Source organism: Antennarius striatus, chromosome 18 (genome assembly GCF_040054535.1).
Source record: "Antennarius striatus isolate MH-2024 chromosome 18, ASM4005453v1, whole genome shotgun sequence".
Lineage (NCBI taxonomy): Eukaryota > Metazoa > Chordata > Actinopteri > Lophiiformes > Antennariidae > Antennarius > Antennarius striatus.
This window is the reverse complement of record NC_090793.1, coordinates 9,956,813-9,982,481: the sequence shown is the minus strand read 5'-3', so window position 1 is coordinate 9,982,481 and position 25,669 is coordinate 9,956,813. Positions and strand designations below refer to the sequence as shown.

Here is a 25,669-nt window from a genome sequence, read left to right as displayed (position 1 = left end):
AGCGCGGTTTACCAGTAAATATGTTTTTGTAGCTTTGTTTAAAATTCAGCTAATTTAATTTCCTATGTTAAATAAATGTGTGCAAACCTATCCACTAAACATGATCAGATAGTGATCAGCATTTGGAGCACGCTACACTGAGTGAACCAATAACAGGGATTAAAACGTATGTCTGGAGGCATCACCATGACAGACACATTCAAACCTCTTAAAGGGTGAGTTTGTGTTCAGTAACACAACATCCATGATCTAGCAGACATGACACTGACAGAGGCGGCTGAGAAAAAAATATCAATCATCAGATCCAACATTTCTTTATTATATGCATTTCTGAAAGTTATTAAAAACCACTTGGTGACGACAATTTCAAATTGTGAATGAATGAGGTCATCTCGAAATCTGCATGGGCACACGTCCACACTAAATACCAAATATTCTGACCAAATAATCTCACCTTTGACCTCAACATCTACACAGAAATACTGAACTTTGTTAACAAGCATTGTAAATGGTGGACAACCAGTAATGTATTTATATTGGTGTGAAGGATGAAGCAACCGCTAGCTCTGCTGTTTCAGTTGTAGTAAAACCAAAATCAAAATGAATACAGGGTGGATGGACTGGTTTGTCTATCTTTAAATCTTTATGAGAATACATGAACACATACAAACCAAGGCTTCTGTTGGATCACGGATTCACAGCAAATCTGCTGTGGCCAACAGCACCACCAGTGACTGTATAAAGAGTCTGCACGATAGATTACACATTTGTTTTATGGAAAAAGAAAATGTAAATAACATGTAAAACTAGAATATCAAAAAACAAAGATGTGAAATGCTTTCATTAAAAAAAGCCCCCTGAATATATTTTGACTATATATCGCTGTCAATAACTTCATGAGCAGATGATCAGCTTATGATGTAGTTTGTTTTTATCTTGGTATGTTCCCAAGTAGCAGCACCTCAAACCTTCTTCTTCTAACATTCTGTCAGGAAGTCTGCATTCAGGTTTTTTTACACTCACCATGCAGTAAATGCCTGGAAAACATGTATGAAAAGTTGACCTCCATCTGACTTTCTGTCTAACCATGCTTGTACTCGCCATCACCTGCAACTACTGGGAGCACCGAGAAAATCATTTGCCTTCAAATGTGGTTAGATGACACTTGTACAAGGAAGTAAATTTTAAACATACAGACTCCATTAAGGACCTGAGAGAAAGGCTCCATATAATACTTGGTTCTCGAGGCGTGGTGACTTTGACTATTTGCAGGGTGAGCTGACAAACGGGGGGCTGGTAAGCTCACCACTGACACATTCACAATTGATCTCTAAATGTATGCAGGCTTAAATCAGAGTACCAATCGGAGTAAATTTTGACTTTTAAAATCTGGGATGAGTGTTCACTGCTCACTAGTTCTTCCACAGTACATTTTTCATTGTACTTAATGATTTAATATAAAATGTTCATTGTGTTTCAATACTTTTGTGTTTTCACTACTTGCTAAGGTTTTCCATGTCAATTCATCTACCTTACGTGTTCAGTCCCTTTGCCTAGTCGAGCCAGCCATTTAGAAAACCAGTAATTCAGCACAAGAGATCTCCTCTGGGCTTCCCTTCACACCAACAAATAAATGTCCATACAAAAAAAAAACTCCATATGAACATAATGTAGAAAAAACCTGAACAAATTAAATATTAAGTGAATGTTAAATGTTGTACTAGATGTCTGCTCAGTCAGATTTCTTTTCCTCTTCATCTCTCTCCACTGGGCTTGTTTCCTGAAGTGGGTGCTGGGGCGATCCCTTACTCTGCCTGGTGGTTTCTGTGGTTTGCGCCTCCGGTTTCGTTGAGGACCCGTCAATCTGTGGCGCTGCTGTTTGTGTACAGTTGATAGGTGCGAGGACTAGGGCAGGCTGCAGGGGACAAAAGCAAGTGTCTATATAAGGTGGCTGAAATGTGTTGGTAAAAAACAAAATGTATTGAAGGTAACAGAAATCCACAGGTAGATTTAAAGCAAAAGGGAATTTTCTCTTTTATCATGGGCATCTTTACCAATTAAATCACAATTAACAGAGGCTAAATGTTCTCAGAGGTATTCCTGTTCACAAAATAAGAGACCTCAAATATATGCAAAGAAAGCAGTGGTCCCCAACCTTTTTTGCACCACAGACCGGTTTAACGTCAGACAATATTTTCACGGACCGGTCTTCGTGTGGAGATTGAAAAAAAATAAAAACCAGAACCAAGGCAGTCACAGACTGCAACATCACACTGGCCTTCTCCCTCATCTTTCTATCTTATCCAATTCCTGAGTGTACAAAAATTGAAATTTGACCTTGACCTGGTTTTCTCAAGGTCATCATCTCGTTTTTATCCCCTTTGCCGCCCGAGTAATGTGCTTTTTGTGTCATCTTTCTATCTGCAACGGTTGTGAAGATATTTGGTGGACTGACGGACGAACGGATGAACACACGCTGACAATTACATCAACGCTTTAAAGCGGGATGTAATGATACAACCAGCATCAAAGCTGGTATTTTGCAGCTTGCCTTCTCATTGAAGTCGTAGGTTCTTCTTCTGTCTCCTCAATGGCTCTTTCCAAAGATGTCTGTATTTGTTGGATTTGCTATCATGACAAGTGTCGAGACTGACACTTGTCAGTCCGCTACATCGACATGTAGCGGGGAGAGTCTGGTAATTTCATTCATTCATTCATCTTCCGAACCACTTTATCCGCCGTAACGGGTCACAGGGAGCTGGAGCCTATCTCAGCTGTCTTAGGGCGTGAGGCGGGCAAACAGACAACCATTCACGCTCACACTCACACACTATGGGAAATTTGGAACGGCCAATTAACCTGAAGTGCATGTTTTTGGAGGTGGGAGGAAGCCGGAGAACCCGGAGAGAACCCACGTAGACACGGACAGAACATGCACACTCCACACAGAGCGGGACTTGAATACGGAAACACCTTGCTGTGCGGCGACAATGCAATCCACTGCTCCACCGTGCCGCCCATCTGGTAATTTTCCAAAACAAAACAATCAGAATCAGATAATAAATAAAATGGAAATAATGTCAGTTATGTATCCTTTCGGTTCGGCCCAGTAGCAGTTAGGGACCACTGACAGAATATCTTTGACATGTCAACTAATACTGGCAAAATGCTTGAGCTGATCTACATCACCAAGATCTCCAACAATCATGGCTTCACAAAAAGGAACCTTAAACAAGACGAGGATGTTTTAATGTAAAGCAGCAAGCCTACACAGAATACCTGCAGTGACATTCAAAGGCAGCTGAACCCTCTCAGCAGCAGAATACAGAACACCCATTGTAAAATAAAGGGAGTGTGCAGCAATGGGAGAGAGGAGGGAGACAGTAAAACAGAAAGAGGAAGTTGGAATGGTTGGAATTTTAAGCGGTTACTCAACTTAAAATTCTACTTTACGCTGTGTGTTATTAAACAAGATGTTTTTTGTTGTTGTTGTTTTGTTTTTTTGTCTTTGTGTCTTTGGTGGGAGGCAGTCATATCAAACTGGTATTCACCACAAATCCACTTCCAGTCCAGAACTGGGGCAACTCCCTGCGCCACAGTGCTACAGTGAGGGTAGTGAACAGAGTACAAGGCACCAGGTAGAGCAAGGCCGGCTGACCCATCTGCATTACAGCCAGGGCTACGAAGGTGATGAGTAGGCCGACTCCGTATGCTAACAGAAAACAGAGGGAAGAAACACACCGGCTCAACAATCATTTAAAAAAGAAAAACAAACTCATGCAAAGCCAACACTAAACAGTATGCAGTTATTTCATTTACATTAAAAAGTTACCTGCATCGCTCAGTGATTGTTAATCCTGTCTGGAGCTCTATGTGGTTAATCATTCACCTTGCACCAGAAACAATTCTCAACAGATACTACCGTGGATTTAGAAAGGAATTTCTGCAGGCTATTCCTTCTACATTTCTTCTTTTTCTTGTTATTTTACTTTTGCTAATACTAAAGCAGGAGAGGAACACCCTCTGAAAACTTTGAATGGGTTATTTAAATAACCATTACAGATACAGTACTGGTGAACTCCAATGGATGGATTCTATCTATTTCCCACTACAAACCACATCTTGTATTATTTTTTCCCTTCGTCCTTAATTTTAAAGCCATCTGAACACTGCAGCAACACCATGTGATTGCCACTTTATAAATGTACATACCGATTGTGCAGGCCACAAAGTAGATCCTGGAGGACTGTGTTAAAATGTCAAATCTGTGACAGTACACCACCAGCAGACCTGACAGAGGAAACAGCAACCATTCAGCAGACAAGAGTCATTGTGTGTCATCAGATAAGGTCTTCAATTATTTGCATAATGTTTCCCTGCAGTTTACGACAATGAAACAACACTGAATTTGTTTGAACCAAATATTATACGACATTCAATAATACAGCAGCCCTAAAACTAAGCAACAAATAGTAAACAGAATCACTGTGATTATCGCTTTACATTTTCTGTTTGGGACTGCAACAAAAACACATCATGAGCTTTAAGTAGTTTCAGTTCCCCATGGAATCTGAGAAACTTAATCACCTGGAACCAAGATATCACCAAAACCCAGGAGGGAGAAGGGCCGGTCACAAAGAGCCAGAGGAGAGGAGTTTAACCTTGGCACCTTGAGCACCATGGGAAGCTGGAAGAAACATAAAGAGAGAGTTACTTTTCCTATTTGCTGTGGACCTCAGTAAATGAGCTCACCTTTTCATGCGTGGAGGAGTCAGAGGGACCAGCCGCTACCTCCACCATTATACTCTCCCCACTCTGTGAAGAAAAAGCCGATGGTAACCCAAGTATGACACGATGTAACACACTGTATGTTTTTTAATAAGATGAAAACAAACTTGACCTACACTTGTTAAGTAGGGTGTAATAAATACAAAGAAAACATCATAGACAAAAAGGACCGTCAGTAGTAAGGTGCAAGCCTGCAGAGAAGAGAAACACATTAGCTGAGTTTAGATCTAGCACAGTGTGTTGGAAAAATATTCATTTAAACAACCCCATAACAATTTTCTGTTCTAGCTTGGTATTGACCCACCTTAAACGTGGGGAGTCTGACAGTTTTGAGCATGTAGAGACAGAAGGCGATCCCCAGCGTATCCTGTAGCACCCATGCCCACCTGGAGAGTACATAACAGGACTGTGACTCAGTTCTCAACACCACAGTTGTCGTCGTCATCATCATCATGTCATTACAGCATGTTATCAAAAAAGGATAAAACAAAACAACATTATGTCGAAAACACCTGTATGTCTGTGCACGTTTGTGATGTCATTTATTACTTACTGGTCTTCATTGCGAAAAACCATCCAGGTGATGCTGACACTAATGCAGAAAGCCGACAGCAACAACATGCAGATCTGAGGACGTTTGTGCAAGTATGGCAAGTTGTTCTCCGGCACCCTGTGTTTATTGGATGATCCACAAATCAATATGGAAAACGACAATAACTATGATAAGACAAGTTCTATGATAGGATGAAGTTTCTTTCATATTGAAATTCAATTTGCAACAATTACATGCCCAACATTATACAAGCTCGACTCAGATAATAAGCATTCGTAATTACAGCAGATTTGTCAGTCTTTGCCGACATCATGCATGTACTGTATGAGAGGGAGAACATGTGGTCTTCTTTAGGAGAGGTATCACCTCGCCCCGACTGCAATCCTGGAGATTCTGACCGGATAGGTTCCGAAACCAGTTTGCAAATCAAAAGAAAACACTTTCATCACATTCTCAACCAAATGGTCACCTGGAATGGCTGTAATTTAATATAAGCAGCACTCTGACTCCAGATCAGTTTATAGGTGTAAAAACTATAGATTAGATCAGACTTTTGGTTAAATGTGAAATCAAACACTCCCTTCACTAAATGATCAGATGACACTTCAAATGTGGTTGGATTTTGATAGCCGAGATGTATTGTTTTTTGTTTTTTTATTTAGCCTTGGGTAAATGATGTTAAATATGAGTTAATAATCATCTTTTAGTTTTATTCATGCATTTGATTCAAACCATATGGGTTTTTTTCTTTTTAATTTCTTTAATCACTTACTTATACAGATAAGTTTCCTTCCTACCTAACCATGACTATGAAATCCATTTGGGTTAACTTTGCAAATTAAGAGCACAATACAACATGATATCAGACTTTTGTCGAGTAAAATTCTTAAACATACTGTATCTTACCTGCACTTGCAGAAAGGGAGTCTCCTGACAAAAGGCCACAGACAGCTGTGGAGGCCGACAGAGGAGGCCAAACAGAAGATTGCTATGACCCAAATAGCTAAAAAGCAAGGAAAGAGGGAGGCATAAGATTAGTGCTATTTTTCACATGACTCATATTACATCCGGCTTCAAAGCGGTGATGTATTGTAATTGTCAGTGTCCGTGTGTTCGTTCGTCCATTCATTGGCTAGTATGTACACCAAATACCTTCGCAACCGTTGCAGATAGAAAGATGAAACAAAAAGCACATTACGGAGGCGGCAAAGGGGATGAAAATGAGATGATGACCTTGACCTTGAGAAAACTAAGTCAAGGTCAAATTTCAACTTTTTTACACTTAGGAACCGGATAAGATAGAAAGACGAGGGAGAAGGCCAGAGTGAGTAGACCGTAGATCAAAGCTACTGCTTTGATCTTTAACAGTAGGTCAGAGCACTAGGTTTGATCTTTGACCTATGCAAGTAGGTCAGGGTAAAATTTCAAATTCTGGGGTGTTGTGAGATGTTGCAGTCTGTGACTGCATTGGTTCTAGTTAGAGGAATGTTGGCTGAGTCATTCAATGTCATACATGTCATTCAATCTGAAAACTCCATAGGGTCGCAGATGAACATCTCTAAAGTGGATCTGCTACAGCCTCATAATGCTGTACAGAGAGCAGTTCATCCAGAGGAAATGGGGATACGGCAACGACTGTATCCTGATTAACTCAGATGAAAGCTAAATGGATGAATCATAAAATCAATTTTTTGCCAAAACTTGGTCTGACGATCTGTTTATTTTCATTTGTTTAAAAAATCTGACAAAAAGCAGATGGCAGTCTTGTAAGTGGTGTTGAAATGGTTTGTACTCATGTCTCAAAGTAAACACACTAGCTCAGAACATGCAGTAAGAGGAGAATAAAAAAACAGCAAGAATGTGAGATTGTCATATAAGAAGAGCATTGTTGCTATGTTCACAGTCCACAACCCAAAAACAAAGTGTATGCTATGTGAGTCAGGTGAGACTACAAGGAATGGGAAAAATATTACAGACTAGCATTGAAAAGCAAACCTTCCCTCATCCACCAATAAATATTAGTCAGTCAGACTGACACCATTATTAACCAGGCAGTCAGAGACTGCAACATCCCACAACTTAAGTAGTACCTGACTAGTTCGTAGACTAGTGCATATGGAGGAGGCCAGTGTGATCTATCCTATCCAGCTCCTGTGTGTACAAAAGTTGAAATTAGACCTACTTTTCTCAAGGTCATCATCTCACTTTCATCCTCTTTGCCACTTGTGTAATGTGTTTTTTGTTTCATCTTTCTATCTGCAATGGTTGAGAAGATGTTTGGTGGACAAACAAACGAACGGACGAACACTGACAATCGCAATAAATCACCGCTTTGAAGTGGGATGTAATCACTTGGTCATGTAGAAATGAATCAAAAAATGGATGAGTATCTTTTATCCTCAGAAGCATATTTAGTATGTACAATGGTATGAAAAAGTTTGGGCACCCCTGATAATTTTCCAGATTTTCCTTTATAAAACACTGGTTGTTTAGATCAACAATTTCAGTTAAATATATAATATAGCAGACAGAGTAATATTTGAGAAGTCAAATGAAGTTTACAGAATTTACACAAAGTGTGCAGTAATTATTTAAACAAAAGTAGGCAGGTGCATAAATTTGGGCACCCGTGTTGTTTTATTGAGTTGAATACCTTTAGTGCTAATTATTGCAACACAAAATTTATTTAATAAGCTCATTGACCATTGACCTATATACCATGGTGAAGCCAATCATGAGAACGGGTATTCACGGTGGTCAATTGTAAGTTGTCCTCTCTGCATTTTTATGAAGAGTGGCAACAGGAGAGCCTCAAACCAACTGTCAAATGACCTGAAAACAGATTGTTCAACATCATGGTTTAGGGGAAGGATACAAAAAGCTATCTCAAAGATTTCAGCTGTCAGTTTCCACTGTAAGGGACGTAGTGAGGAAATGGAAGAACACAGGCACAGTTCTACTTAAAGCCCGAAGTGACAAGTCAAGACAAATGTCAGATAAGCGGAGGCGACAGATGGTGAAACAGTCAAAGTCATCCCACAGATCAGCTCCAAAGACCTACAACATTATCTTGCTGCAGGTGGAGTGACTGCGTATCATTTAACTACTCAGCACACTTTGCACAAAGGGATGCTCTATGGAAGAGCGCTGCGGAAGAAGCTTAGTCTGCGCACATGCCACAAACAGTCACTTGAGGTACGCTAAAGCACATTTGGACAAGCCAGCTTAATTTTGGAATGAGATGCTTTGGACTGATGTAACTAAAATTGAGTTACTTGGACATAACAAGGGGTGGTACGCATGACAGATGAAGAAAACAGTGTTCCAAATCAAACACATGCTACCCACAGTAAAATTTGGTGGTGGTTCCATCATGCTGTGGGACTGCATGTCCGGTGCAGGTACTGGCAGTCTTGTTAAAGTTTAATAAGGCTGCATGGATTCCAGTCCCAATCAGCAGATTCTTGCAAACAATGTTTAAGAATCAGAGACAAAGCTGAATTTATGCCTGGATACATCAACAAGACAGCGACCCTAAACACTGTTCAAATTTTACTAAGGCATTCCTGTAGAGGAACAAGTGCAATGTTCTGGAATAGCCATCTCAATCCCGGACTTGAATAAGGTCAAAAATTTGTGGTGTGATTTAAAGCGGGCTGACCATGCTGGCAACCATCACACCAACCGAACTGGAGAAGTGGTTTGAATACAAATACAGTATTTTCCGCACTATAAGGCGCACTAAAAAGCATTTTCTCAAAAACGAACAGTGCGCCTGATAATCCAGTGCGCCTTATATATGAAAACAGTTTTAAAATAGGCCATTCATTGAAGGTGCACCTTATAATCAGGTGTACCTTATAATCCAGTATGCCTCATATATGAAAAAGTTTTGAGATAGGCCACTCATTGAAGGTCTGCCTTATAGTCCAGTGCACCTTATAGTGCAGAAAATACTTTAGTCAAAAATAACCAACCAGAGTCCAGACTCTCTTTGGAAGCTATAGAAAACATTTAGAGGCTGTTATTTTGTAAAAACAGGCTCTAATAGACATTTATGTAATTTTTGTGTAGTGGTGCCCAAATTTATGCACCTGCCTACTTTTGTTTAAACTGCCTGGCAGTTCAAAACTCAGCATCCTTCTACCAATATATTCACTATCTCTCCTCTGGACATGTCCAAACCATCTCAGTCTGGCCTCTCTGACTTTATCTCCAAAAACTCAAACATGTGCCGTCCCTTTGATGCACTCATTCCTGATCCTATAATTATTGCACACTTTCTGCAAATCCTATAAACTTCATTTCACTTCTCAATCACCACCGTGATCATCTGCTGTATGATATATTTAACTGAAATTGTTTATCCGAACAACCTGTGATTTATAAAGGAAAATCTGGGAAATCCTCAGGGGTGCCCAAACTTTTTCATAACACTGTATGTTGTATGTTACATTGGTGTGTATGTTGTACCCAGGTAGTCATAGAAAAAGTAGAGTAGCACCAGCATGCTGCAGCACATGACCACAAAAACACAGATCATGATGGGGGTGACATCGACTGTTTCCTCATCCTGCTTCTCCAGACCATCGTCCCGTTTATGCTTCATGTAGCGTCTGCGGAGAGACAAAAAATTGCAAGAGGTATGATGACCTGAAGATACTCCTGTGGGATGTTCGCTATCTGACACTAACCCCACAGATTAAAGATCAGTGTCTTTTCACTCTTATCCATTCCTTACATTATTTGGCAACAGAGTATTTTGAGATCATGTTAGCCAGACTCTTGGGTTTTCTTTCACTTTTGTAAAAGGTTCTGCTCTGATGGTTGGTGACTACAAAACAGTCAGAATGATCATCCCATCGTTTACAGTGTATATTTTTTACAATCACTTTCCCACCTGCCAGTCACTTCCTGAGTTCAAAACATACAGCTTACACTCCAAAACGTCTTTTTTACATCCGGCTTCAAAGCGGTGATGAATTGTAATTGTCAGTGTTCATGTGTTCATTCGTCTGTCTGTCCGTTAATATGTCCACCAAATATCTTCGCAACCGTTGCAGATAGAAAGATGAAGAAAAAAAAAGCACATTGCTCGGGCGGCAAAGGGGATGGAAATGAGATGATGACCTTGACCTTGAGAAAACTAGGTCATGGTCAAATTTCAACTTTTTTACACTCAGGAACCGGATAAGATAGAAAGACGAGGGGGAAAGGCCAGTGTGAGTAAGACCATAAATCAAACGTAGTGCTTTGATCAATGACAGTAGGTCAGAGCACAAGCTTTGATCTTTGACCTATGCAAGTAGGTCCAGTTAAAATTTTGAATTCAGGGGTATCGTGGGATGTTACAGTCTGTGACTGCATTGGTTCTAGTTGTTTTTGTCTTTTTGCCTGTGGTCCTGTGTGTCAGGTTTGGTGGAGGAGGGTTTGCAGTGTGGGGTTGTTTTTGAGGAGCTGGGCTCGGCCTCTTAGTTCCAGTGAAAGAAAGTCTGAATGCTTAAGCACACAAAGACATTTTGGACAATTCCAAGCTCCCAACTTTGTAGGGACAGTTTGCAGCTGGCCCCTTTCTGTTCCAACATGACTGTGCACCAGAGCACAAAGCGAGGTCCATAAAGACATAGATGACAGTCTGGTGTGGGTGAACATGACTGGCCTGCACAAAATCTTCACTTCAACCCGATAAAACCAATAAAACACTTTGGGATGAAATTGAACGGAGACTGAGAGCCAGGCCATCTCGTCCAACATCAGTGTGTAACCTCACAAATGTGCTCCTGGAATAATGGTCAACAATTCCCATAAACGCAATTCTGAACCTTGTGGACAGCCTTCCTGGAAGAGTTAAAGCTGTTATAGCTGCAAAGGGTGAACTGATGTCATATTGAACCCAATGGATAAGAAATTTATATACGTGTTAGGCAGGTGAGCGAGTACATTTGGCAAACAATCTGATCAAATATGATCAGATTGTACTGATAAAATATTTGAAACTCAAAAAACAGTTAATTTCTTTTATGCAATTAATGAGTTTTCAGGGAATTTACTCTCTAAAACATCACAGTCTGTAGTGACTTTCTTCACATACTGGTAATCAAACTACGCAATCAAACAATGCATTCAAAACTATGTCAAATGTTCATTACATGTCAGTATCCAACTCTATCCTTCCATCATATCCACTCACTTCTTGTTGTCTCTGCTGCCAGCCCAATAACCTCCAACGGCAACCGTTCCTACTGCCATCAGAAAGATGATCACCATGTTGTAGTCCAACACCGGCTCATTTGGCGCATACATGGCAACCAGTCTTAATTTACCAAAGGTCTGCAGGAGTGAGGAGAAGCATCAAATGAGGTGAAAGTCTAAGATATTACCCATCAAGCATCCATTATTGTATACTCAGCACAACTTTCATTAATCTACCACTAACTGTGAAATACTAATATGTGTGGCTATATTGTCTGATTGTATGTTTGCAATTATTTAAGTGTACCAAGTGATCAGAAAACAAACTGATAGAATAAGACACAGCCAGAGGGTATGTCACTAGTGGCTACCCTCACCTTGCTTATGTCCAGCATATCGGAGTAGCTGAGCAGTGCAACAGGAATGTCAATCTCCTCATACTGAGTCTTGTTTCCTGCAGGTGGTGTCTGCAATAGAAAAAAGAAACATAGATTTATGCTTTCTGAGGAGCCTACCTCAATGTAATATTAATGCATAAACACTGGATAAGAAAGCCTCAATGTATTTTAAGACCTAAGGGGCTTTGCATACTCAGTTTAATTGGCCGGTCCTAAATTGACCATAGGTGTGAATGTGTGTGTGCTTGGTTGTCTGTGTCTCTGTGTGCCTCCGCAGAGCACTAGCGTCGTGCTCAGAGTTTCCCCGCCTCACACCCTCAGTTGGGATAGGCTCCAGCCCCCGCTATCCGCCACAGCGGATGAAGCGGTTGACAATGAATGAATGAATTAATTTATTTGTCATTGTCGGTATTCAATGAGATTTGTTGGATTACTTCACATCAATGACCGAACACAAGAATACAGTAAATCAAAATAACAAACAAGATCGATGTGATGAAATAGAGTCTTCTAAGAGTTTTTGATGAATAAAGCTTGACAGTGTAAAATATGCAGCATGAAATGAACCGCTTGTCACTTGACCATATATGAGCAACCAAATTGCAATGTCTTCATGCACCAATGTGATACATATGCATTAGGAGTTCCAAGTAGTTTTACCAGTCTGTCCTTGCTGACAATGAGCAGGCCCTTTGCGCCATTTATCTGGGCCAGTCGGACTTTTTCATAGAAAGTACAGTTGCCTCTCATCACCATGGGGATGCGATTTGGGAAGCCTCCCTCTGGGACATCAGAGGGTGAGCAAAGGACTGATGTTGTCAGGTCATAGATCTGCAGATGTGACTGTAAGACAAAATACTGGAAATGTTAATCAGGGGAAGATTCTGTTGTAGTTCCACACTATATGAATTAAAATAGCTTTCTATCAATAGGATACTAGGTGGACAGACTGACTAAAAGGTGTGGTCGATACTAAAAGCCTGAAATTGTTTCAAATCGAATATTACTTTATTTCTTCCCCAAAGGGGGTATGTGCTTTGCTACAGCACCATAAGAGAACATCTGATAGATAACACACACTACACAACACACACTTGCATAGAAATGTTTTATACAATAATAAGTCTACTGTATATCCAGAAATGAAAGTGTTATTTGATCATAGTAAAGAAACTGGGCTTTGAACATGAGATCCGGCATAGATTCCTGTAAGTCATTATATTACATAAAGTTAATTGTCTTTAATGGCAGCTCAGACAGAAGCTGCCAGTACTGTCAGGCACAAAGACAAGAGATCAGATGTCAGCATCTTCTCAGAGGCATCCTGAAAAACATTTTATTAATCACAAACATAAATGTGCACACTGTATTTTTCCTCGCTATTCTGTGTGGCTGTGAGGCATTTTGGATGAAAAGTGTCATCATAATTGCTTATACAGTCTTTCCTACACCTCACTTACTGCCTTACTGAGGTCTTGAGGTAGACGCGCCCACTGTGAGTTGAAGAATATGCAGTAATCCTTTCCTTTGCTCTTGTCCTTGTCACTAAAATGGGCCATGCCATACTCTCCCACCACCTGTCAAACAAGACAAAAAAGTCTGGGTCACTTGAAATGTTTTGATATTGATTTGGTGGTTATTTCCAGCTGCACAGTAAGTGTGCATTTTGTTCCACCATTAGTCCTGTCAGAAGGCAAAAAGCTTTAAGCATTGACGAAAAAGCACTATGGATCAGTGCATACAGAAATAGTAGTAGAAGACATCTCTCAAAGGGTAGGTCAGGGTACCCTTAAAGTAGTACCTGACAAGTGCATTGCTTTGACCTTTCAGGATAGGTCAAAGCTATGCACTAGCTTTGATCTATGGTCTTACTCACACAGGCCTTCTCCATCGTCTTTCTATCTTATCCAGTTCCTGAGTGTACAAAAGTTTAAATTTGACCTTGACGTAGTTTTTTCAAGGTTAAGGTCATTATCTCATTTTCATCCCCTTTTCCGCCCAAGTAATGTGTTTTTAGTTTCATCTTTCTATCTGCAACGGTTGCGAAGATATTTGGTGGACATTCAAACAAACGAACGGACAAACACACAAACACTGACAATTTCAATACATCACTGCTTTGAAGTGGGATGTAATAAGACTAGAATGATGGCTAAATTAAAATCTAACCGACAATAAAAAAAATAATGACTTGTTTATTGAGGAGACATATTTGGAAAACATTACTAGCACTTATCCCTTATGTTGATTTAACATTTTTTATTAAATATATGAGCTATTTGCACAATTTCACACTTAAAAATCAGACATTTCAAACTAGATTGCAAAAACAAAACAAATTCGTTTTAATGGAATGGATAAGTGTTTATCCTGTATCTACTTATTTTTTCGCATTTATAATACATTGCTGTGGAGCATAAAAACGTTATTTCCACTGAAAAAAAAAGATAATTCGTTGAAAACCAATACATTATGATGAGGACAGCGTCAAAGAGCAGGTGTCTTCAGCATTTTCAGTTTGTGGTCACCCAGAAATTTTTACCATTAACTCGCAAATTTTCAGACACTTTACCACAGATAAACAACTGTAAACTGATGTGAGTAGCTTACTTTTCCCGATTAAAAAATGGCCAGTCGGGTCTAAAACGCAGTCTGTCATAAGCCTTACAGTAATTTCCACATAGCAGTGAGTCAGATTTTAATCCTCCGTTCGTGTTGTAATCAAAAAGAAGTGATGTGTGGGGCTCTGTGGCCCACGGTGATATCCGCAAGCTAACAGCTAAGGAGACATAGCATCCAAGATATTCCTTGATAATCATGTCGTACGGCTAGCAAAGACAGTCTGTTCTGTCAGTCACGTGTCTTTATGGTAAGTAAATGCCTAGAGAAAATTTTTTTAAGAAATAAACTCAGTCTCTCACCTTCTGGATAAAGAAAGCGGCCCAAATCAGTGTTTCGGTAACCCTCATAACGCCTAGCTTGTTGTTTCGTCCATCCACCAACCACGGTTCGGCTCGAGCCTCTCACACTGGCCCTCACCAGCTGTTCCAACAGGCCACGCCCATTTCCTTTGAAATTATCGTCACGAGTGACGAAACGTTCCGATGATAGAGTGAAGAAGAAACGATTTTTAACTCTTTGATCCGGCACTCCGGTGCAGTGGCGTCGTGCCCGGAGTGTCCCCCGCGTCACGCCCTATGTCAACTGAGTTAGGCTCCAGCTCCCCGTGACCCACAACGACGGATGAAGCAGTAGAAAATGAATGAATGAATGATTCAATATGTATTTGTCTTTATTAAACATATCACTTCGTGTTTAGTTGTGTAAGACAGAAATCTTTTAAAAATATTCTTTCACCCCACCTGAGTTCTTCGGCTCAGCCAAACTGTAAAAAAGGTTGCTAAGCCCTCATCATATTTTCATCAAAATAACTGCTAATAAACTTATTGCACATTGTACAGTAAGTTTTGTTATGATGTTGTTACTTTTTACAAATCCTGATGTACCTCACAGAGAAAGCACCTGCACTTAGAAAATGGAGTCAGTCAACTATTTTGAGAGTTAAACTTGAACAATAAAGATCAGTTGTGAAATTTGAATAAGTTATAGTTTTGAAGTGGCTGTACTGTTTTTGAGCATATGAAACTCATCTTTTATAATTATCAAGCTATTTGTGGTTTATGCAAAGATCCAAATGTGTATTTAGTTGGCTTATAACTATTTGTATTCATGGGACAGTTTAGTACTTCATGATTGAACAGGAAAAAAATTAATTAAAGAACTATGTATTTTTTTATTTCTATATAACTATACTGTATATATATCTAGCTATAAATACATACAAGTAAGTTAATGTCGAGTGTATACCTCACCTGTAGCATCAATGAACCAGAAGCCTGAATGAATCCAGTTTCTATTCTTTGCAAGCTTGATCTTGTTATTCATTGACGTATTGCAGTAGGTTGGTTCACTCAACATGTCATGCCATATGTTGTTCCTTCTGGTTTACCTGAGTGAAGTGACAAATCACCGGAACTTAAGCGAGTTTTTCCTTCACAATAAAATGCTAAATTTTGGTTTTAATATTTGTGAAGTTCTGTTCTGCTTTTAGTAGTAGTATTCATCTTTATATGAAGAGTACTATGCATCATATAGACTGTTAATGTTAAACTTAAAAATGGAAGTATTAGTGATGTTGTGTTAATGTTTTAGTGTAACACTTGGATTTCTAGGTTTGCGTGTTTTGCACATGTACATTTTCATAGTAATGCAGTCATCATGACTGAGACTCCTGGAGTGATTACTTACCAAGGCAAATGTTCATCTGCACCTTGTGTCTCGCACCCAAAGAAGAGTCATCTGCTGCTGATCTCTCAAAGATCTATACAAGCAAGAAGACAATTTTCCTGCAACAAGCAGTGAGACTCTTTTACCCACAGAAGGATTATTATTATAATTCTGAAGGACTGATAATTTTTTATTTGTTTATTTTTACATATTGAACTTAACTTATTGATATAGTATTGCATTTAGTTGATGATTGTGTACATTTAGTAATCCTAATGATGTCTGCAGATGTATTATTGTAGAATCTTTTTTGACTACTTGAGTGCTTCCAAACCAAAAAACTAGATATAACCTTGAGCAGCGTAATAAAAAAAAGGAAAAAAATGTAATCAATTAAAATGAGAAAATTCAAATAAATAAATTCTTAATGTTAGAAAGAGAAGATCCCAAACTATAATATAGATTTGAAGTGTAGTCAAATATAGGGTCATTAGATTTTCCAAGTGGTTAGTATTGTTATGACCAGTGTTCCCTCTTAGCTGCGAGGGAACACAGACAAAAAGTTACAGGAATTTATACTGTATGATAAGCAACAGCACATGCCTTTTATGTCTAAAAGGTGTATTTGTGTCATTTCTTCCAGAACATGACCCTAAGCCAGGCCACAACTGGACCTCAACGGCCAAAGCAGCACTATTCCTATGGCCATAGCAGGACCCCCACATATAACATACAGTGAGCCCTCCAGGAACCACACACAATTAAGGAATCCCGCGACAGAGCAACAAGCTATTTATCTTTTTATTTACAATAATTTAAACGTTTATGACCCTCCCTATACTGATAGTAAACCACCTTCTATCTGTATTACCTTTTCCCACACTCTTATCGACTGTTTAAAGGACCTTTGTGTCTCACATAAGTCCGAGACTCACAGAACCAAGCGTACTTCCGTATGCTGTCAGCCAATAGAATCGGGTATGCATCACGTGACAACCTACCAAAAATTTGCGATGAAGTGAAGTCACGAGCTTTGATGCACGAATGCGCGAGGGCGCACTGTACTAGACATCTCATGAAGAACAAGATTTTGTCTTTTTCATTTCAAGTGGGCCAAATCACTTTATCACATGTGTCAAACTCAAGGCCTGGGGGCCAAATGTGGCCTGCCACATAGTTTCATGTGGCCGGCAAGAGCATAAAAGGTTCGAGTGACTAAAAATAAATAGGTCAAAAGTGTGCTTTGACTAAAACTGCAATTCCCACAAAGCAGTAATTAAGCTCATTTTAACATTGACAAAAACATTTTGAACAATGTTAATGTCCTAACTTTTGTTTGGTGCTATTTTTCTTTATTCACTTGGATATTTGATCCTTCATTGATGAAATTTCATAACCTGACAAAAGGATTTATATTAGCAGAGAAACAAGCAAACCTATTTTTTTCTGTACAACTGCAATGTTTGTAACTTGAATAAGTAATAAATTCAAAGCTATTTAAAATTAAAGAGTGGTTACATTTATTTTACATTACATTGAGTAACATTTCGTTACATTTATTAGTTACATCTGGCCCTTTGAGGACAGCCATTATGCTGATGTGGCCCTCGGTGACAATTTGACATCCCTGACTGCTGTGAATGGATTCTTGGAGAAATGGAGAAACCCTTTGAAACTTGTAAGACGTCTATTCTGAAAACCGGAAGTTGTAGTCTTTATTTCAGGTAACTTGACAGATTCGGTGAGTGAATCAACTACTTCGGAGGGGAATGCAGTTGTCGGAGCCAGCAGTACTGTAAGTATACCTTACAGCAGTAACATCCTTCTTTATTTGGTTTACTACTTACGTTCGGACAGTATTTCACTCGGTTATCCTGTGCTTTCCTTTCTGCGGTATTATTCAGGAACACGAGCGACAGCCGGTGTTTACAGCAGCAGCGTTAGCTTTTCGCTAGCTGTAACACCGCTAGCTAGTTGGCTTCCGTCGCAGGGATTCTGGGTTTTATTTGAACGTTCTCTATTCTTTTAACCATGAAATTTTCAACGGATTGTATCTATAGCTTAGTTTTCTTTTTGTGTTTGTAGTCGCGAACTCCACTGTTATTTGTCTAATGATATTCCATAGGGACCATGCTGCCAAAAAGAAAACTTCAGAGTCGCTATTTAGCTTCTTATACGAATCACCTCAATACGTTATCAGCTACAGTTAGATTTTTATTTTATTTTTTTTAAATATAAACCATGTTTTTTACAGACCCGTAGCATCGAAAAGTCTTTAACGGGTAAAGTCCTTGGTAGCTTGGTTAAATCCCACTACTTTTAATCGAGTCTGAGATATCTGGTCTGGGGCAGGAGATGATGTAAGTAGGACTGGTATGCAGAGGTATGACAACAGGCAGAAAGTCTCTGGGAGCCAAAGCAGTGTTGAGTCGAGCCAAATAAGGAGGAAAACTCCCAAGCACTACGAGGAGAATTATCCTGTCGGAAGAACATGATGATTGTGTTTAAGATAATCAAATCACAATAGAAACATGGTAACAGTTTTGTATTAGTTCATTGTGCTATCATGCCCTCAACAAAAACTATAAAAACTGACTTCAACTATGTGTTTATACCACTTTTTTTCTTCTTTTTCACAGAAGGGGATCTTAAAGTATTATTTCCTCATTCAAAGTCTGAACATTATGGCTGGCTTCAGGCAAGAAGATGTTGAATTGCATTATGAGATGGGAGAAGAGCTTGGCAGGTATTTCATATATTTCTTTCACTGACAAAATGCATTATATGCTTTCTGACTATTGTAATTGTGTCACGGATCATGCTGTCCTCATGTGTCTAGAATTGACAGCATCTCTTATTACTAATGTGTAGCACTCTTGTGTAGTACTTTCTGTACTTATACGCAGATAGGCCAAAGCATTTAAAAGTGTTTGCAGGATAGTTAATATTTTCTTTATAGTGTGCTAAAACTAATAGTTCAAACTGAGTTTTTTTCACATGAGGTAACTCTTTCCGCATTAATGCAGCAATTGTGTGTGTCATCACTGCATCTAAATGTGCCTTTCTATCACTAGTCCCCATTTACGTGTCACTGATTTGGTCTCTGTTGGGGGTCTTTCCCTCTCCTTAATCACAGTATAGATACGCTAACACAGTTTTAAGTCTAGTCATTATTGACAAATCCAGATAACTGTACATATTGCATGGTGGTTTGCATCCAAGTGGTTTGGATCCGCTAATAGGTTCCCTAGAAAGGTCTGTGACATTGTTCGATAATTAAAAAGTATTTGCCAAGTCATTTATATGTACAACTTAGGTACTTAAATGACAGTGAAAGAGTTTCAGGCAGTCCAGTGGGAACAATTCTCTCAAACATAGGTAAACAGTACTGATGCACTGCTCTGCATTCTTCTTGGAGATGAAAAAAGAAAGAATCCTCTTATGTTTAGAAAGCTCTTAAGCAAGTTTTAAATTGAAAACTGCACTGTATCATTCATCATATATTTCATGAAGAAAACACTTGATTTGATGTATATTGTGTTCAAGTGCCTTTTTTAAATTGTAGTTTTTCTGAGACAAGCTTTGGGGGAAACACCTTATCTCCGTGGTCATTCATTTCATTCATTCAAGATAAGACCTTCATTAATCCCAAAGGAAAATCTGGTTCCAGGTTGCTCCAAAGAATGATAAAATAGAAACATTCAAAATATAAGTCCTGAACAGAATAAAGAGAACAACAAAAGGAAATGACTAAAGAACAGCAAATAGGTGAAAATATAAAAATAAAATGTCAAGGAATAAAAGTGAGTCAAGTGCAAATGAAATAAAGATGAATGAAGATGCATGAGCCAAAACACTATGGAAACTACTTTAAAGAATAATCTCCACCATACTATAAAATAAGAAAATTGGGGGAGAAAAAGCTAAATTCTTATTTATTGTTAATGTGTCTTTCTCCTCTCTCCCCTTCAGTGGACAGTTTGCCATTGTTCGTAAATGTAAGGAAAAGAGGACCAGTGTTGAGTATGCAGCCAAGTTCATCAAAAAGCGACGGCTGTCCTCCAGTCGGCGGGGAGTGAGCCGCGAAGAGATCGAACGTGAGGTCAACATCCTGCGAGAGATACAACATAGCAACATAATCACTCTACACGACATCTTTGAAAACAAGACCGATGTGATCTTAATCCTGGAGTTGGTGTCCGGTGGAGAGCTGTTTGACTTTCTGGCTGAGAAGGAGTCTCTGACAGAGGAGGAGGCCACCCAGTTCCTGAAACAGATCCTGGATGGTGTTCACTATCTTCACTCCAAATGCATTGCTCACTTTGACCTCAAGGTCAGCTGTCTTTGTGTTTAAAAGAGGGCTTATATTTGGGAGGTTCTGGTTCAGCAGTCGTAGTTGATGTGTAGGTGCGAGATGTTTAAAGTATAAAGTATAAATATTTTTATCTTTAAAGATGGGCAGAGTTATGGACACGGGGTTTTTGTCAGGGTTATCAGGCTGCTTGTTGCTTGCTTCTTAATGTGTTTTTAATCCACTCCTTCACATTAGTAATACTGATATATTTTAGAGCTTTAAATGCAAAAAAATAAATAATAATTAGTTTTATGGATATAGTGTTTTAATTGTATTTAATTGTACTTTGTGTTTAAAAGAAAAAATAAGCTATAATAAATAACATCAAAGTTGGATGTTAAAGCACCAGTAATGAGTTTCAGCATTTCAGTTATGTTAACACTATGGATGTCTGTAAGATGAAGCCGTCAGTGAGCTGCTGATCTAGTGCATGATAGGAGGGCAATTTAACAGGATCTACAATAGCACATATTTGCTGGTGTAGTGGGAATGTCTTTCCTTTTAAAGCTTTCTGTTTCCAGTGGTACTCTGCACACTATCTACATTACAGCCTCTTCTTGTAACTAAAGCTGTCTTGTTTTTGCATCTCAGCCTGAGAACATCATGCTGCTTGACAAGAATGTTCCAAACCCCAGGATCAAGCTTATTGATTTTGGAATTGCCCATCAAATTAAAGCAGGAAATGAGTTCAAGAACATTTTTGGAACACCAGAGTTTGTTGGTGAGAGTGTGTTTTATTCTGCACTTGAATATACAGTAAGTGGAGTAAAAATACTCAGCTTTTGCACCAGTGTTGCCCATACTGGTGAGCACATTAAACCTTCCATGGAGTTGGTTGTGCGTTTCAGATTTCCTCATCTGGTTTGAATTAAAGCTTTCATTCTTCTGTGCTTTACAGCTCCTGAAATAGTCAACTATGAGCCTCTTGGGTTGGAGGCTGACATGTGGTAAGATGTCAGCATACTATTTTTGTTCTCTGAATAGGTTTATTGGCCTGTGTGATAATTTTCATTCATGCATGTTTCATTTTGTCTCTGCAGGAGCATCGGCGTCATCACATACATTTTGTGAGTAATGCATCTCCACTTGCTGTCGGTATATGTAGCAACATAAATAATAAACACCTCATTCATGTGTCCGCTTTCCTGAAGGTTGAGTGGGGCTTCACCATTTCTGGGTGAGACCAAACAGGAGACCCTGACAAACATTTCAGCGGTCAATTATGACTTTGATGAGGAGTATTTCAGCAACACCAGTGAGCTGGCCAAGGACTTCATACGCCGTCTGCTGGTCAAGGATCCCAAGTAAGAACTTCATTGATTTGATTTTAAGCAAAAATAACAAAAATGTCTCTTGTGCAGTATTAAAAGTGACGGTTTCTCACTGGTAAATTTTCTTTTCCAGGAAGAGAATGACAATTGATGACAGCCTGGAACACCCCTGGATCAAGGTAAGTGTATTTAGCTTGTAGTATTTCCTGCCTAGTAATATATTCATTTCAAGGAAGTGAGGTCAATTACAGGAAAATGTTCTTAGTGTTCCTAAAAAATAATCCATCCATGATCAGATTGCCATTTTTTTTAATAACTCTACATTTACGCATTCATAATCATATAGATATTTGACAGACATTTGTCTTATTTTTCTATATTTCATATCAATGAATATTCTAATTGATTGGTAATGAGAGATCGCATGAAAGGAAAGGTATCTGAAAGGTTTACTTATGTTGTGGTTTTACTGAGTGATTCTTTCAGGTTTTAATTCACATATTAATATTTTCTTCAAATATCTGCTATGGATCGAAATATGTTCTAAAATCATAGTCTGTGTTTATACCTTTGTTCATACATTTTCACTTTTCAGGTGATTAAGAGGCGAAATGTCCGCCCAGAGGAGAGAGACCACAAGCCTGAACGGAGACGCCTTAAGACCACTCGCCTGAAAGAGTACACTATCAAATCCCACTCCAGCATGCCACCCAACAACACTTATGTAAACTTTGAGCGCTTCTCTCAGGTTCTTGAGGAGATTTCAGCAGCTGAGGAGGGCCTGAAGGATCTTGAACGCAATCAGCGGTCATGCCAGGAGGATGTGGCAGCACTGCTGTCTATATATGAGGAGAAGGAGGGCTGGTACAAGGAGGAAAACCAGAGCATCTCCAGCGACCTGAGCCACATCCGTCAAGAGCTGCTGCGCACTCAGGCTCAGCGTAAGAAGAGCCAGGAAGAGACCCGGCTCACCATGCAGTCCACTAACATCCTCAAGCGCAAGTTTGGACGCCTGGAAAGCCGCTATGAGATGCTTGCTGAGCAGGTAGCCTCTGAAGTCCGCTGGGTGGAGGAGCTGGTGAAGTCCATGTCTGTGGACAAGGATAGCCTTAGCTCCAGCGGTATGCCATGAGCTGGCCAACGTCCAGCAGAGACACTTCCTTCTTCTCTCTTCTCTGTATGTGTCCAACACAGTAGAGTCTGAGTGGGTCAGTTGTCATCTTAAGCTATGCTGCTGCTTCCCATCAGGGAAGAATGTGTCACGGGTTTTATAACATGCATGAGACCAAGCAAGAACCAAAGGGGCATTGACCCATCCCCCCCTTGAAGAGGGTTCATTCCTGTGTTTTCTACTTTTTTATTTATGATTTTAGAGATTTTATGTATTTTTATTTGTCTATCATACAGAAAGAATAATGGAAAACTATATTGGCTTACTTTGCAGTTACTTTTTAGATGAAACATGAATTCTTTTTTTTTTTCATTTCCTACTTGTATATTACTTTTTAAGTGCTGTATGGTGTAGATCTTTGTGTGTTCTCCCTTGCTTCAGGTTAACCAGCTAGTTATGTGAAAATGCCTCACGACATACTGGCTATATTTCACATTAATTTTCAGACTATTTTAAATTTCTCCTGTTGTGGCCAGGTGATGTTAAAGGATAGAGTAAATAGAAACCATCATCAGTTGAAATAAAGGGTTATGTTTTGTTTTACAGCTCGTTAACAAAGGTATTAATATAACTATTACCAAATAATTTTTCGAATGTCTCCTGGACAGTATAACATGATAACTACAGAGGATTTTAGCAGTAAATATTTCCAAGTCAGTATTCACTTTTTCAGGGAAGGTGAATTTGGGGTATAGCATTTGATCACCTTTTTTGTCCTTTAAATGGAACTCAATCACATGCTTCTGTCCAGGGTATCATTAGTCTTGTAAGATTTAAAGTATTACTTAATTTTGAATACTGTATATTGACTTATCTTGTGCCTGTAATACTGACTGTATTTCCTCTGAGAATGCTCTTTTGTATCAGATTGATATGTGTCACACGAATATTCCTCAATCACATAAGTAACCTTTACACAGAAGCCTGGTAAAACCAAAATGTGTGCATGGAAGCCGTCTATCTACTCAGTAAGTTTCATGTATATTTTCTTTCTGACCATCTTGGCAGACTTCCATCAATACGTTTCACATCTAAGCAACACATTCCCCATATAGTATACTAAATGTATCATATGGTAAGCAGTATTTTCAGTGGAAAAGTATATCACTTTCACATACTTATAGCAGTGCTCCGAAGTATGTTTTATTTTCTTTTTTAGATGTAAAAAAGAACAGAAAAATAGACTTGTTGGAAATAAACAAATTTAGCAAGGTGACTGACTCTAATCCATGTTTTTGTTATCTGAATAGGGATTTATTGATTGATTGATTATAATCTGAGTCCTCCAATAGTGGGATTTTCACACTTTTAAAAAAAAAAAAGTTAAATCTGTTTAAAGATACCAGAAGCAAATGGTGTATGATGGAAAGAGGACAGGAATGTTTGGATTTACCACAAAATGATTCATTCTGGTTATGTCCCAAATTTCATTCATCATAAATAAACTGTCTCTCCGTCCATCTAATATTGCCAGATATGTAACAATCGAACAGATGCCATCTGGTGGAAGTTCACCATAACAAACTTATTTTTAAAATGTAATTTTAGGATAAGATAAACTTTTATTTATCCCCCATTGGGGAAATTTCCACCTTTACACCAGAATAAGGTAGTCTCATAGAAATGGAAGAATAGAGTACACAACAAATAAATAAGAATAATATGAAGTAAAGAATTATTGAAGTGAAGAAATTGGAACTTGCATACCTACATACAAACATACATAATTAGAATTAAGCAATTACCACTTTATAAATCTACTGGTTATACAGATTTGTTCCAGGTATTTTTTTATGTGTGTGGTCAACTAGGAGCCGTGCTGGTTATCGAATCTGACAGTTGCAGGAAGGAAAGAACTGGATAACGTTCGTTCAGCAAAGGGGATGAATATGAGATGATGATCTCAGGAACCGGATAACATAGGAAGATAAAATCAAAGGCATTATATTCAGGGAGGCAAGGGGATGAAAATTAGATCAGAATCTTGACCTTGAAAAACTAGGTCAATTTCACATTTTCACTTTTATACCTTTTTAGGCATACATCTCTGAAATGTCATGACAAACAGAATGCACCAGTTACATTTTGGATCATGGGTCTTTCATTACCCTGACCTATGAAAGTAGGTCAGGATAAAATTTTGAGTTCAGGGTGTAGAGGGATGTTGCAGTCTCTGACTGCCTTGTTGGGTACTGCAACTGTATAAACACTTTATATATAGACAGCATGCCTGACATCCAAAAAGTATACAGAATAAACTCTCAAGTGATTGCAGCAATGAAAAAGCCAAGGCCTAGCAATGCAAATAAACTAAAGATTCAGTGTATTAAAATTTTTTTTAAATTTTTCATTCATATGAATCACAAGTTAGTCATGAGATTGTAGCATAATTAAGAAGCAATATAGGATGAAGAAAAATTATAATTAAAATTATTAAAAATATTATTACATCCTACTTCATTATTATTATTATTATTATTATTATTATTATTATTATTATTATTAATAACATTATTATTATTACACCTTATTACAGTAATGTAATAGGTTTAATTGTGTACAGTTTTTTTTATAAGTCACGTTCTGCCTATGGCAGAGGAAGATTGCTGTGATCTGTCCCGCTTTGTGTGTTCAATTTGTGACCATCAGGACCTG

The 25,669-nt window shown here is 38.7% G+C and overlaps 2 protein-coding genes across 3 annotated transcripts; one reads left to right on the top strand and one right to left on the bottom strand.

Annotated features, from left to right (window-relative positions):
• Positions 1–298: 298 nt before the first annotated feature.
• On the bottom strand, positions 299–14,985 carry sppl2 (signal peptide peptidase-like 2). 2 transcript variants are annotated; one of them, XM_068341383.1, is made up of 15 exons: positions 14,853–14,985; positions 13,392–13,508; positions 12,592–12,774; positions 11,911–12,000; positions 11,532–11,671; positions 9,815–9,957; positions 6,248–6,344; positions 5,342–5,458; positions 5,093–5,174; positions 4,905–4,979; positions 4,753–4,815; positions 4,588–4,687; positions 4,213–4,290; positions 3,552–3,712; positions 299–1,915 (listed from the first exon to the last, which is right to left on the bottom strand). In XM_068341383.1, the coding sequence occupies exons 1-15, from the start codon at positions 14,898–14,900 to the stop codon at positions 1,733–1,735; spliced, it is 1,677 nt and encodes a 558-aa protein (XP_068197484.1). In that variant the 5' UTR covers positions 14,901–14,985; the 3' UTR covers positions 299–1,732. The 2 variants fall into 2 exon arrangements, 1 of the variants encoding a protein (XP_068197484.1); XR_011038865.1 differs by having other exon boundaries at positions 1,794–1,915; positions 2,860–3,712.
• Positions 14,986–17,911: 2,926 nt separating this feature from the next.
• dapk3 (death-associated protein kinase 3) lies at positions 17,912–24,224 on the top strand. The gene is made up of 9 exons (XM_068340018.1): positions 17,912–18,013; positions 18,858–18,964; positions 20,191–20,551; positions 21,164–21,293; positions 21,471–21,519; positions 21,613–21,639; positions 21,724–21,876; positions 21,977–22,022; positions 22,439–24,224. Exons 2-9 carry the CDS (start codon positions 18,903–18,905, stop codon positions 22,973–22,975), a joined length of 1,365 nt encoding a protein of 454 aa, XP_068196119.1. The 5' UTR covers positions 17,912–18,013; positions 18,858–18,902; the 3' UTR covers positions 22,976–24,224.
• The last annotated feature ends 1,445 nt before the right edge of the window (positions 24,225–25,669 follow it).

Coding starts and splice junctions, on each gene's coding strand:
- sppl2 (XM_068341383.1), bottom strand. CDS start 14,900: ATGAGGGTTACCGAAACACTGATTTGGGCCGCTTTCTTTATCCAGAAG. Junction 9,958..11,531: donor GGCAGCAGAGACAACAAGAA/GTGAGTGGATAT, acceptor GTCTCTCCGCAG/ACGCTACATGAAGCATAAAC. Junction 5,459..6,247: donor CTCCCTTTCTGCAAGTGCAG/GTAAGATACAGT, acceptor CAATAAACACAG/GGTGCCGGAGAACAACTTGC.
- dapk3 (XM_068340018.1), top strand. CDS start 18,903: ATGGCTGGCTTCAGGCAAGAAGATGTTGAATTGCATTATGAGATGGGA. Junction 21,294..21,470: donor TGGAACACCAGAGTTTGTTG/GTGAGAGTGTGT, acceptor TGTGCTTTACAG/CTCCTGAAATAGTCAACTAT. Junction 21,877..21,976: donor CTGCTGGTCAAGGATCCCAA/GTAAGAACTTCA, acceptor TTTCTTTTCCAG/GAAGAGAATGACAATTGATG.